This window comes from Aphelocoma coerulescens, chromosome 1, assembly GCF_041296385.1.
Source record: "Aphelocoma coerulescens isolate FSJ_1873_10779 chromosome 1, UR_Acoe_1.0, whole genome shotgun sequence".
In the NCBI taxonomy this organism is placed as follows: Eukaryota; Metazoa; Chordata; class Aves; order Passeriformes; family Corvidae; genus Aphelocoma; species Aphelocoma coerulescens.
Genome location: NC_091013.1, coordinates 19,731,528 through 19,744,733, shown reverse-complemented (window position 1 = coordinate 19,744,733; position 13,206 = coordinate 19,731,528). Strand labels below are relative to the sequence as shown.

Genomic DNA, 13,206 nt, shown 5'->3' with positions numbered 1-13,206 from the left:
GTTCCTCGGCAGTCCCCGGCCACATGGCTGGAAAATTAACATCTCTGAAAAGCATCTACCCAGAATCGGGCCGTATTTCTTTTCCACAGGCCTCGCTGTCTTATACATGTTGCAGTAATCCCCGCTGCAACAACATGGGAGCAAAAAAAAAGTGTTGATTACATAATTTGAAAGATAAAGGGTAGAAAAACAAAACAACAAGAAACAAACCTGAAGCATCTCATCATCTATGTAAAACTAGTAACTCTTGGTCAACTTGAATTCATTCTAATTACCTACTGCAGTGCAACTTTAGCATATTTTAAATGACATGCTGGTTAAAGAAATTCCTGTGGGAGGTAATCCTTTCTCTGTGACCACAGAATATTTTACTAGGAGATGTTAGTAACGTTCTTCATTAATGGTAATGGCTACAATACAGTGAAGGACAGGAATTACATATGAGGTATCCCATTCTATGCATTCCTACGCAAGTGTGGGAATAGCCAGATGTGCCCTGGAAGAGGTAAACTGCACTTCCTGTGACAAAGGGACCTTCTGAGCACAGGAGGACTGAAACTCTACAAAGAAGCAACCAGTAACAGCATGTCTGTGGTTGTAAAGATAAGGCAGAGGTATCTGTACTCTGGTTTAACTTCCACACATGCGTGTTTGGCACAAACACCTGTTAGCCAACAACAATGCATTTTTACTTTTCACAATACCTATGCCAGTAAATGTAATTATTCAAATGCCTGCAGGAAGCAAATGTCCAGCAGACACATGCATGTTCTAATGCAATTCTCTAGCAAGTCTTGAAAAGCAGCCAAAGAACCACAAAGAAGTCTGACTTTGTAAACAGCTTTCTAAACCTTCTAATACGTAAGTAGTTCCATTCGCCTCTACTCGTGAATATTTTCATAAGGCATTCTCTGAAGTAGATGAATTGTAGAGTAGATCTTTCATTTTTTTCAATCTCTCCAGATCTACAGACCTCTTTAAGCTCCCTCAGACAGTACTAGTTCTATATCTCACTGTTGTGGGTTTGGGTTTTTTAAACAGAAAATGTTTAACAGTCTGTTTTTAACTTGAGTCTGGTTTTAACTTGATGGCTGTGATGGAATTTTATTTTATTTGTATTCTTGGATACCCAAAGTGCCCAAGCCAGTTTCACATGGATAAAACTTGAAATCCCCAGTTTGCAGAGTCCTATGATGTTCATCTGTGATGATTGACTGGATGGCTGCCTGTAAACTCTTGTCATAAGTTTTCATTCCACACATTTAAAAATGATAGGAACATGAGATGGACTTCAGACTGTCTCTGCAATGGACCTAAACCAACCTGTAATAATTTGACAATATGGTAGACTCTTACTCTCCTACCAAAGATGTAGCATGATGGACTGATAGAGTGATTATTATATATCCACTTCAAAATATTATTCATATCTGTTGCCAAAACTGGTGCCAAACTTTGAAACGGGATGGACATTTAAATACTAAATGTACTTTAATTCTAGCTATTACCTTCACTTCGTTCAATAGGTGATATTACAACATTTTAAAATTCAATTGTACTGGCTATTCCTTCATGATGTATACCTTAAAACATACAAAAATTCATTATCTGGTCATTCAAAGCAGTAATATTGAGTGCACCCTCAGAAAATCTGCAGACGACAGCAACCTGAGCAGTGAGGTTGACACACCTGAGGGATGGGTCATCATCCAGAGGGACCTGAACAAGCTTGAGAACTGGGCCCACGGAAACCTGATGAGGTCCTGCACCTGGACCTGGGCAGCTCCTGGCATTCGTACAGGCTGGAGATGAACAGATTCAGAGCAGCCCTGCTGAGAAGGACTTGGGGGTGCTGGTGGATGAGAGGCTGGACATAAGCCAGCAATGTGCCCTCGCATCCTGGGCTACATCACAAGCAACGTGGCCAACAGGGAGAGGGAGGGGATTCTGCCCCTCCACTCTGGTGAGACCTCACCTGGGGTGCTGCATCCAGCTCTGGGGTCCTCAGCACAGGAAAGACATGGACCTATTAAAGCAGGTCTAGAGGAGGGCCACTAAGATGATCAGAGGGCCGGAGCACCTCTCCTACAAAGACAGGCTGACAGAGTTGGGGTTGTTCAGCTCAGAGAAAGAAGACTCTGGAGAAACCTCAATGTAGCCCTTTAGTAATGAAAAGGGAGATTATAAGAAAGATGGGGACAGACTTTTTAGTAGGGTCTGTTGCAACAGAAAAAGGGGGTAGTGGTTTTGGAACAAGAGAGGGTAGATTTAGATTTGGTGTAAAAAAATTTTTACAGCAAAGGTGGTGCGAAAAGGTTGCCCAGATAAGTAGTAAGTGCCCCATCCCTGAAAACATTCAAGGCCAGGTTGGATGGGACTTTGAGCAATCTCATTGAGTTGAAGATGACCCTGCTCACTGCAGGGGGTTGGACTAGATGACCTTTAAGGTCCCTTCCAAACTAAGCTATTCTATGACTGTGTGTACTCTACTGTCTTGGATGGTTATCACCATACATCCTCTTATGGTAGGATCTCCATATGTGTATTTTCATCTCCCACAGGAACAGCCAGCGGCAGCTCAGACTGTCAGAAATTATTGCAGTGCCCTTAGTGATCCAGTTCCTCCTATGAATATCCTATGAAATTGTTCTCCTTTTGATCAAACATTTTTTTGAGGGACCAGGGGAGCTGGTGAGGCTTGAAGAAGTTGATTAAATCCATCTCACTATAAACTGATGCCTTGCTATACGTGTAAAATCGGACTTTGTTGGTTTTGATAGGAATTTTCTGCAGATCCTAAAAAGCTGATGAATAGAAAAGCCTGTCTCTTTCACATTTGTTCTTTTCTACATCATTATTTTCATAGACTGGACAACTTTTTTCCTGCTTAACTTACAATCATTAAAAAATTGTTCCTGTGGCATCACTATGTATATGCTACCACGCAGCACCTCTGCTCAGAATCAAAGGTGAGAATTCAGTCATCCCTTGTTATTCCTCATGTACATATACGACTGCAAAGAAACAACAGGAAAGACAGATTTGCAGATGATTGCACAACAGCTATCTCTGCTATGCTTGATCTCTAGCCTACAGGAAACAACAGAAACTTTCTCATTAGTGAGGTTTAGATCTCTTCCACAGTAACCTAAGTACAGGTTCTACCACATGCATATATCCTGCATCAGGATTCCAATAGCTGAGCTTCTCCTTTTCAATTAATCTCCTGTTTCCTAGGAGTTCAATGTTTTATATTGAAAATTAACTTGTTTTCTAGGAAATAAGCAACACTGTCTTTAGGAAAACTTGGGTCGGACTCATATTATTTGATGCAAATGTCTTCACTCTGTATCTGAACTAGTGACAGTTGGCTTCCTTCACAGACAATGTAACACAGAACCAAAAAAAACACTTCTATGGTAAGATCTACCTGACCTACATAGACATTTAATTTTGGATATCAGGAAATGTAAGAAAAGCATTTTTCTCTCAACTGAGTATCAAGACATCCTGGCATGAATGGGTCTGATATAGATTATCTACCCTGTAGACATCTGCCCTTGATCAGATGATCCCACCCCCAGGTGGCCCAAATTGGACACAGCAGACAAACAACTTTACTCATCATTTTTACATAATGACTGTGGTTACACAAAACTGAAATAGAAGACAGAATCTGTGGAATAAAAAATCTAGTGTTTACTGCTGTAACATGAAATCAGTGGCTTAACAATCTAAACAGAGACAGCTTATCAAGCCCTTACCTTTGGGGATAGTAATCTGACAGCCCAAGTCACAGTCCTGCTGCAACTGATAAAAAGCCACTTCCTGCAGCCGAGCACGCTCCAGCTCTGAGAGGCTTTGAACGGGAACTGACTTCAGCCGAACACTGCGCCCTGACATGCTGTTCCAAGTGAAATCACCCTACAGGAAATCAAATGGAAAAATATGAAGCATTGTATTAATGCACATGCACAGTTTCATAAACAGAACCATCTCTTTTACTGCTAGAAAAAACAACACAGGTTCTTCTTACCAAAAGGCCATTTTCTTGGACATCTCTAACCTTTCGAATATCTTTATTTTCCCTAGAGCAGCATTCCTTAAAAGGGATACAGACACGCAAAACAAGAAGTCAGTTCTGTTTGAAGTAATTTAATCAAGTATTGTTGCAAAAATATTAGGATTCCAGTAACAAAAAGCACAGAGAAAGGAAGGGGGGGGGGGGGGGGAAGGCACCTTTGTCTGCTTTTCCCAGTCTGCTTTCTCTGTACAGTACTTGATCATCACTTACTTCTTTTCTGACACCATCAGTCAGAGCAGCAGACCTCCAAAGGTCCATGGACAACACCCATCTTACCTCCTACATCTTGCTAATCAGACTCCACCAGACTTGGAGAGTGCACTGGCAGAGCCCCTTTTCCAACACATCCCATCACCTCCTTGTGAGGATGTTGGGTTTAGAATACAATCGAGTCAAGAACAAGCTATTCCATGTTTTTGAAGAGCCGGAACAACAACATATTTGTTAATGTTTATAGAGGAAAACAGCATGAGATATGCTACAGCTCTGTAAGGTACCAATTATGCTTGGAAAGGAAACTGAAAGCTGTAGCTGTTGTATCCCCCACCTGTGAGAACCTATACAAAAATCCATTCTCCTAGTATTTAGCTTGGGCCAGAGAAGTAATCATCACTCTAAGAGAAGAGCAAGCACAAAGACAAGCTTAAAGCCTGACAATTAACTTAAAGCAAGACTTTCAGAATTCATCAAAGCATCATCAAAGAGCACAGATTAGTACTACAGGGAGAGAAAGAAGAATTTGTTTTTCATTCTAACCATGTTAAAAAATAAACATCAATCTTGTCATTAAGTACAACCTGATGCAGCTGTCGATAATGAAAAAACTCTGATGTACAGCAGCTGGGCTGTAAGACAAACCCACCAACCTGCCTTTCATCAGAGCATGGCAGACTTACAATTAACAAACTTCACTCTCATTTTCAGTTTAAATTTCCATATCTGTACCTTCACTGCATACCAATTTTTTTCACTCTAAACTTATGATTCATCTGCACATCCATTTGCAGTCAAAGGATGTCCACTGACTTTAAAAATTGCCTGAAGCTCCTTAATATGAAAATCAGTAAAATTTGACTTTACTTAGCATCCTGTTGTATGTAAACATCTTTGTGCATGTTTCCATATATTGTGCCTGTATTTGTGCATATGTATTTATATGTGTACATACAACTCGTACATACATTTGTATATGAACATATATATGCCCACCTATGACTGCGTGAGTGTATTCACAGATGTATGAAACAAAAACCATTTACAGCTGTGCAGCACCATTTAGCAATACAGATTAAAGGAATCACACAATTAACATTGTTTCTTGTGATTCATGAAGTATGTTTGAATTCAGCATGGATTTTTTTTTTTTTTTGCCAGAGTAGTTTTTGCAAGTCGTTAGGCAACCATAATAGGTAAAGGCATCACCTCAATGTGAACAACTGCACCTCTATATACTTAATGCATGTTCTATGATCAGTGTCTTTATATTATTTATATGCACATGGGTCACACATGCAAAACTTCTGTGTTAGCCCAGTATTTCACCACTGGAATTTGTTACTTCATTTTTTTGCCGCTTCACCTCTTCTTGCTCTTCTAGTGCCTTACTGTTGACTAATCAGATTTTGTGATCTCAAACTAAAGGTTTGCACCGTGTCACAAGCCAAGCTGAGCAGCATAACTCCAGCAAAACCAAACCAGCAAGCGTCACATAAACCTTATTTGCAAAACTGCAAGTAAACGTTTACATTTTTTAAAAAGCTGTTGTCATTTACAGATAAAAGTGATCAAGAGCAGCATCCACAACCAGATAATGTATACTACAAAATTAATTCCTTTCCAGCCCTGACAATGCAAAAGAAACTTTACAAGCACAGAAGTATGCAATTCAATCCTTGTGAACATATAATATATAAAGTATTCTACAGTCAAAATGGTACATACAGAGAAATAGATGTCTTTATGGTGGAGGGTAGGGGTATTTTATCTTAGTTATTTCTCCAACATGAGCATTTGCATAAACAAAAATATGACTGATATGTCTACCATAAAAAATTTCAAATCCAAACCCTTAATACTAAAACATGAATGGGAAGCAAAAATTACACCCCTTAGAAAATGTTAAGGTAATAGAATACATGTGCTGTTTCCTGTAGATCACAAAAACTTCCAGAAATTACCAAATATTAGGCAAAAGTTCCTTAACTGCTTTCTGCATTAACACATAAATTATTCCTCTTTTTCAGATAGATTAGCCCTTGGCAATTTTTAACTCTGGAGGTAACTCCTCATCCTCAGCCTTATCTCTGAGGTGGCTCTCTAACAGTGAGCAGTGAGCTGTTGCACTGCAAAGCCCAGTGCCAACATCAGCCCTGCCAGAGCAGGTGACCTCTGACACAGGGTTTGCAAGATGTGGTACAGCCCTGCACAAAGGTTCTGCTCTGGGGACTCCTGCAAACCCCCCTGCACAGAGCAGGGCTGCTTTATATGAGCAGAGCACTCAACGCAGCACTACCCAGGCAAATCTCACTTTAATATGGGAGTATCCCACCCTTCCACCCAGGCAAGTGGTAGGATCACAATCCCTGAAGGTATTTAAAAGATATGTAGAGGTGGCCCTTAGGGATATGGTTTAGTGCTGGACTAGGCAGTGCTGGGTTAATGGTTGGACTTGATGATCTTAGTCTTTTACAAGCTAAATGATTCTAGGTTTTTTTGTCATAGGAGTTCAAGGATTTAAAGCCAACACAAAGGTGAAAGCACCAAACAAGACTATGAGGCCTGTTCCTTTCAACCCGGTTTTAATTCTGCCAGTTTTCAAGCTCCCCATACGTTCCTGGTGCTCACTGTCTAGCTAAAAACAGTCATTTGCAACATCTGCACCTTGCAATGCCACAGCAGGTTGCTGAGCATCTATAAAGAATGTGGAATCACTCTGCCCAATTGCTGTGCACTAAAGAAGAAATTCCTTTTCAACACTTGATGGGTTTGATAAAATCTCTGCTAGGTCACATTAACATAGGTTTTTATTATGCTAATGGAACACACGACTAATAAACTAAAATATTTTTGGAAAATCATGTGGTAGGTAGGGCCAATGAAATCTCCTAATCTTTAAAGGCTCAAGAAATGTTTCCTTGAAAAAGTCTGTTTCCTTTTGCAACTATATATCACTGTCTTCTATGCATCAAAACACAGTATTTGAGAATTTAATCTATTTAAATACTCCTATGCTTTACATAATACAAGGTAAATTAAAGGCCTCGTCTTCCTCCCAAAGCACTGCACAGTTATACAAACAGCCTATAAATTATTGCAAAATAATCCAGGCTTGGGAGAGGTCCAGAAAAGTCAAGGTCCTTTGAAGAATGGGTGCTGGTGTAATTACATCTGCCTAAAGCTATTCTGCACTCTGTGGGGCAACCAAAAGAGGATAAGGGCAGCACAGACATGAAGAATATTTTCTGTTTCTCTCTTCATATGAGAGGCAACACTTCACCAGCCTAATTCAGCATCAGCCTGACACAGCTGGAAGCTAAAAAGGAGCAGAAGATCTTTAAGCAAAACAAGTCAGAATGACTTGTTTTTTGAAGTTCATGCCTATATGTGCTCAAACGTAGTACACAGGTTGCTCTCTATTATTTACATTATAGGACTGTAGGTCTGAATATGATCTGCAAATGATTCCATCACCAAGAAAATAAAAGGCAACTCACAAACAGAAGAGTACAAACAGAAATACTGTTCTGGGATAAAGTGATGAGCCTGGCAGGACATAAACTGCTAATTCATCAAAGAATTTTATGAAACCATAATCTAGACTAAAAGTTTTCTCTGGCTTCTTCCACCAACTGGTCATGCATTTTTCCTCTCAAGTCTGCAACTTCAGCTTCATTTTCTCTCTGGCACTTCCATTAATATTTCACATCTTTCCTCCACTCAACCAAGCAGTTCACTTATGAGGTAACTGCCTAGAATACCAGAGCAGATGACTCAACAAAAGAGATGACTGAAAAACTGCATCTTTTGCCTCTGAAGAATCTGAATCTGTCCATTTTCCCTGTACTTCTTGTCCACAGTCATAAGCACATTTTTAATAGGAGACAGACTGCAGCTTTACTGATATTCTTTCAAGCATTTTTCTAATAGGTTGGATGTTTGGTGGCTCCAAAATAAACATTAAGTGGTACATCCTGACTTAAGTAACACTGTGCACTTAAATTACTGTTAAACAGGTCTAAGCTATTCTTGTGTGCCTGGCCTCCTTCTCCTGAGCCTCTGACAGGCAATCTTTCAGATGTCTTTTAGAAAAGTCTTGTTCTCCTGTCTTTTGTGCAATATAGAAACCAGTTGACAACTGCATGGAATGCTGAATGCAGATGCAAATCTATGGGCAGTGATCAGCTTCGATTTCTGTGGAGTTTCAAGCCTCAATGAATTATGTGGATGGTGCACAAATTGGGAAATAAGAGCCTCAAATATCACAGTTTTAGAAAACAAGCATTTTAATCCAATATGGAGGGTGCAATTTTTGTCTTATGCCTTATTGCCATTGTTAATGATTTTACTCTGTACTCTTTTAGGTGAATGCCATTATCAGATTAGCTGTCTATTTTTCATTAGTCTTCTGCTCAAATCCATTTGAAATCACTAAGATCAAAACCAATTACGTCTACTCGTTTTTCTTTTATCCTAGAAACTCTTAGCTATGCACTTGTATTTAGATGGGTGTCCACTGTAAAAGAACTCAGTGGTTTTGCACAAAAAGATTATATTGCAAATAACATGGCAAATATAGCATTAGTGTGTCTTAATTCTGTTTGCTTAATTACTTCTTTAAGCTTCATGAAACCACATATCATTGCCACTTAACAACCTTTCTCTTCCCCCATGTCATTTATTTCACCCCTCTCTACAATTATTTCCAGACTCCTCAGGCAGAAACTCTCACAATTTGGCTGTTGGTACAGGTAGTCCCTCTCTTCTTCATTTCCCTGGTGTTGCTGTTAGTAAGAACCAAAACCAGTTCTGAAGAAAAAGTCAATCACTTCAGTACAGCTACATACTCTGGCCTATTGAATCAATGTACAGAATACTGTTCCTGGACAGGGTGAGAATTAAAGAGAAGTGGAAAAACTCATTTAAGTAGCCTTTTAAGCATTACATGCAGTTAAGGACTGCATGAAAATTCCTTTACTAGTGCCATCCTAGATAACCACCTGCAAATTAATGAAGAGTTAAAGAGCAATAGATGGTACAAGTGTGCTACAGCCCGACTCTCTCTGCCACCCTCATTTCAGACACTCTTCCATAGCCAGCTCAGCACATTACAAGCAGCACACTGGTTTCTAGCTGGCATTACAAACTACTGCACCCTAGGATGCCCTGGGATCACAGAGCTGCTCCTAAGGGTCTGATAGTATCGCAAAAGAATTCTTTCAGATGAACAAAATGCCACCTCAACACTATACAAAGAAGCACAAGACTTGCTGTGTGACATCAAAGCATTCAGAGGAAGATATCTGGACATGGATGCACAAAGCATGGGGCCCCAACAATTAATCTTCATTAAGAAAGACTGACTTCACTAAGGTTGTTATCTAGGGTGACATCCTGTTCCCCTTGACGTCAGCGGCGGAATTATTAATGTAATGTCTCCACTAGGAAGAGTAAGTACAGTCCAGATGATTCTGTGTTACAGCTTGAAGCCTTGCACTAAAGTTGCCTTATCTCCTGCTGTATTGTATTAAGTGTATTTTTTTCAGAAAGATCACATTTTACGAAACACTGGTTTAGATATCAAAACTACTTAACGGCAATTAACACAACCACTGCATTGCCAAAGACAGACACTTCCTCACATCCTGTCTCATTCCCAAGGGTGGAAATCCATGTATTCAGTACTGCAAGGCAACCCCTGGGGGAACACTGGAAAGCTGGTACTCCACTCAGGAGAAACACAATTCACATCCACAACAGAAATACTTCATCTAGCAAGAAGGCATGAACCCATGCCCAGGTAAAGATACACATTTCAGACTATTACAGTGGTGATTTGCATTTATCAGAGTAAAAACTAACTTTAGTCTAAGGATAAACAGAGAGCAGAACAATGAGCATGCTTTCACAGCAGTATAAAAATTGTTAAAGGGAAAAATATTTCCAGATAAATCTTTCCAAGTTTTCTAAATGCCTCAGGATACTATTTCATGTTTAGAGTACTTATAAAGCATTCTCTTACAAAAACCTGATGCATAATGGATAAATATATTTAATTCTTTCTCTGACATTAATAAACCTGAATGATGTACAAAGGTATTGCACAGCAGAATATTCATCCCTAACATATACACTCTGTACAGAACTCTTTCAATAGATCCAGAAAACCAACCTCCAGAGGTTAGAAAGCTCCACTAAAATGCATCAAAATACATGGTCAGATTTTTTTTTGATTTCTTACTTCAGCAGATATCAATATTTCTTAAGGGATTTATCAAGAAGAACCACAATTAAAGCCAGGAGGGGCCAAATACCTTTTTGGAGGTGTCACAACAGAGACAGAACACCTTAAAAAGCCCAGATCCAACTTTAGAATTACAGCTGAAATTTTGTCAGTCTTCACATAAACAGATTTTTGAGTATTTTCATGTGTAAGAGAGAATGAAGCCATACTGCAATACTCTGAATTTTGCTGCAGGTTAAGGGTACAAGCAGTGCTGTCACAACCATGACCACATGAAGTAACAACCTGAAAAAACTGCAGTAATGAAACCATCTGAGAGCACAGTAATGGGCTACAAAAGTTTCATCAGTCTCAACACAAAAAGTCCGGGATAACCTGGCTTCATTAAGAGGAGAATTATTTTCCCTTCCATAGGTTCATTTACTGTACATTTTGAGAGGCTAGTGCTATGTTTTTCTCAAATGTTAAAACCTGTTCCTGCTTCATTGGGAATAACATGAACTCCACAAGCTAATGGCAGCTGAACCAAAATCCAATACAATAGCTGCACAAGTATTATTTTTAGTGGCAAAGCTGCCTTAAATAGACCCTACTCCAAATACCTATGATGAACACAAATGTGCTCCCAACAGCTCTCGGTGTTCAGCTGCCTGTGAAGGTGAACAAGGAACCACAGCCCATGATACAGTGAAGACTGGCACGTACTGTTTGAGTTTTCCTGTGCCACGGGTCAGGGAAAAGGGGGCCTCCATCCTGAGGACAACTTTTGCTCAATACTGCAGGTTACAGTAATCCATTCATTCCTGAGTGCCATCTATTCAAGCTATGTCCTTACTAAATGTAAAGCTTCCAATGAGATTCTGATTATGAAATAGTGCTCTTTCTCCTAAGCCTAATGAGATTAATGTTAAGCAAACCCAACAGTAAGGCTGAAACTGAATGAAAAAAATATTATCATATGTCCTATCTGGATATATGATCCTGAAGTAGTACAAAATATCCTGCTGAAACAATAAGGACCTCTGCTAGCCCAGCACAAAAGTTAAACATTTCCACACCCAATTAGAAGTATCAATGTGACCACAGCCAATGCAGTGAACATTTAGGAGTGGCATCTATTTCTATTATGTTCCATATAAAAGAAAAAATTGCAACATTTTAGAGAGAAGAAAATTACCTACTGTTTGAAAGAGAGAATGCATGTGAAAGAGTACACATTGTCATTTCCAAGCCTGCAAAAATTATATCTGCCTAAGTATTGTACACAAAGCTAAAAATACATATTTGAATACTTTAGTTCACTTCCTGGATTTTGAGACTTTAAGATTCATGCAGATTACATGATCTGACAAGGATACTGTCAGAATCTCATAATGAAGTTAAAATCAAATAATTCCATAACTGCTAGAACTAAGATTTAACTAATAGTAAAGTCTTTAACTCAATACAAAACCCTATTCTTCTTATTTCAAGTGGTTCACACCAGTATTTTCTATAAACTTGTACAACTGACAGAAAAAAAAATGAGGTCTGTTGCACACAAGAAAACCATCATCTGACTACCTATATACCAGATCTGGCTGGAAAACAATTCTAGGGTGTTCTTTTCTTCTTTTGGGGGGAGAGTGAGGCTGGGTGTGATTTATTTGATAGGTACAAAATGCAAGACATGTCTAAACATTTACATTTGGAAGGAGAGTGAGAGCTCTCAGTTACTCAGCTAAGAAACAAAGGACTTGGGAAGAAGTCTGTACTACCCGACCTGGAGCGAGAGTTTGAACTAGGCTTTCACGCAATCACAGAATCATTAAGGTTGGAAAAGGCCTCCGAGATCATCATGTCCAACCTTTGACTGGACACCACCATGTAAACTAAATCACAAGCACTATGTGCCATGCCCAGTCATTTCTTGAACAACTTCAGGGATGGTGACTCCACCACCTCCCTGGGCAGCACATTCCAATGCTTAACAATCCTCTCAGTGACAAAATTCCTCAGTATGTCCAACCTGAACCTGCCAAGGCACAGCTTGAGGGTATGTCCTCTCCTAATGCTGGTTGCCTGGTAGAAGAGACCAACCTTCAGCTCGCTACAGCCTCCTTTCAGGTGGTTGTAGACAGCAAGAAGATCCCCCTTGACCGTCCTCTTCTTGAGGCTAAACAGCCCCAGCTCCCTCAGCCATTCCTCATAGGACCTGTGCTCCAGGCCCTTCCTCAGCTCCACTGTCTTTCTCTGGACATGCTTCAGTATTTCAAAGTCTTTATTGTGGTGAGGGGTCCAGAACTGGACACAGGACTTGAGGTGTGACCTCACCAGTGCCCCGTTCAGGGGAAGAATCACTTCCCTTGACCTACTGGCCACACTATTTCTGGTACAGGCCAGGATGCCATTGGCCTTCTTGGCCCCCTGGGCACTGCTGGCTCGTGTTCAGCCACTGTCAACCAGCACCCCCAGGTCCTTTTCCACCAGGCCACTTTCCAGCCGCTCTTTCCCCAGACTGGAGAGATGCATGGGGTTGTTGCGGCCAAAGTGCAGGACCCAGAACTTGGTCTTATTGAACCTCATGTTGCTGGGCTTGGCCCATGGATCCAGGTTTACCCCATCCCACATAAATGCCCTAATCAGGAGGCCATTGCCTGTTGGGGCCCTCCCCCCCTGCCAT

The 13,206-nt window shown here is 40.2% G+C and overlaps 1 protein-coding gene across 8 annotated transcripts in view; it reads right to left on the bottom strand.

The window, feature by feature from the left end:
- ARHGAP6 (Rho GTPase activating protein 6) overlaps positions 1–13,206 on the bottom strand; it is a 320,115-nt gene that overhangs the window by 55,173 nt on the left and 251,736 nt on the right. For 6 of the 8 annotated variants that reach the window (XM_069003617.1, XM_069003639.1, XM_069003647.1 and 3 more), the window contains one exon: positions 3,765–3,924. In XM_069003617.1, the coding sequence (XP_068859718.1) occupies positions 3,765–3,924 (160 nt within the window). Of the gene's footprint in view, positions 1–3,764; positions 3,925–4,036; positions 4,103–4,631; positions 4,735–13,206 lie in introns of those variants that run through there. The other 2 variants (XM_069003660.1, XM_069003628.1) reach the window with 2 other exon arrangements.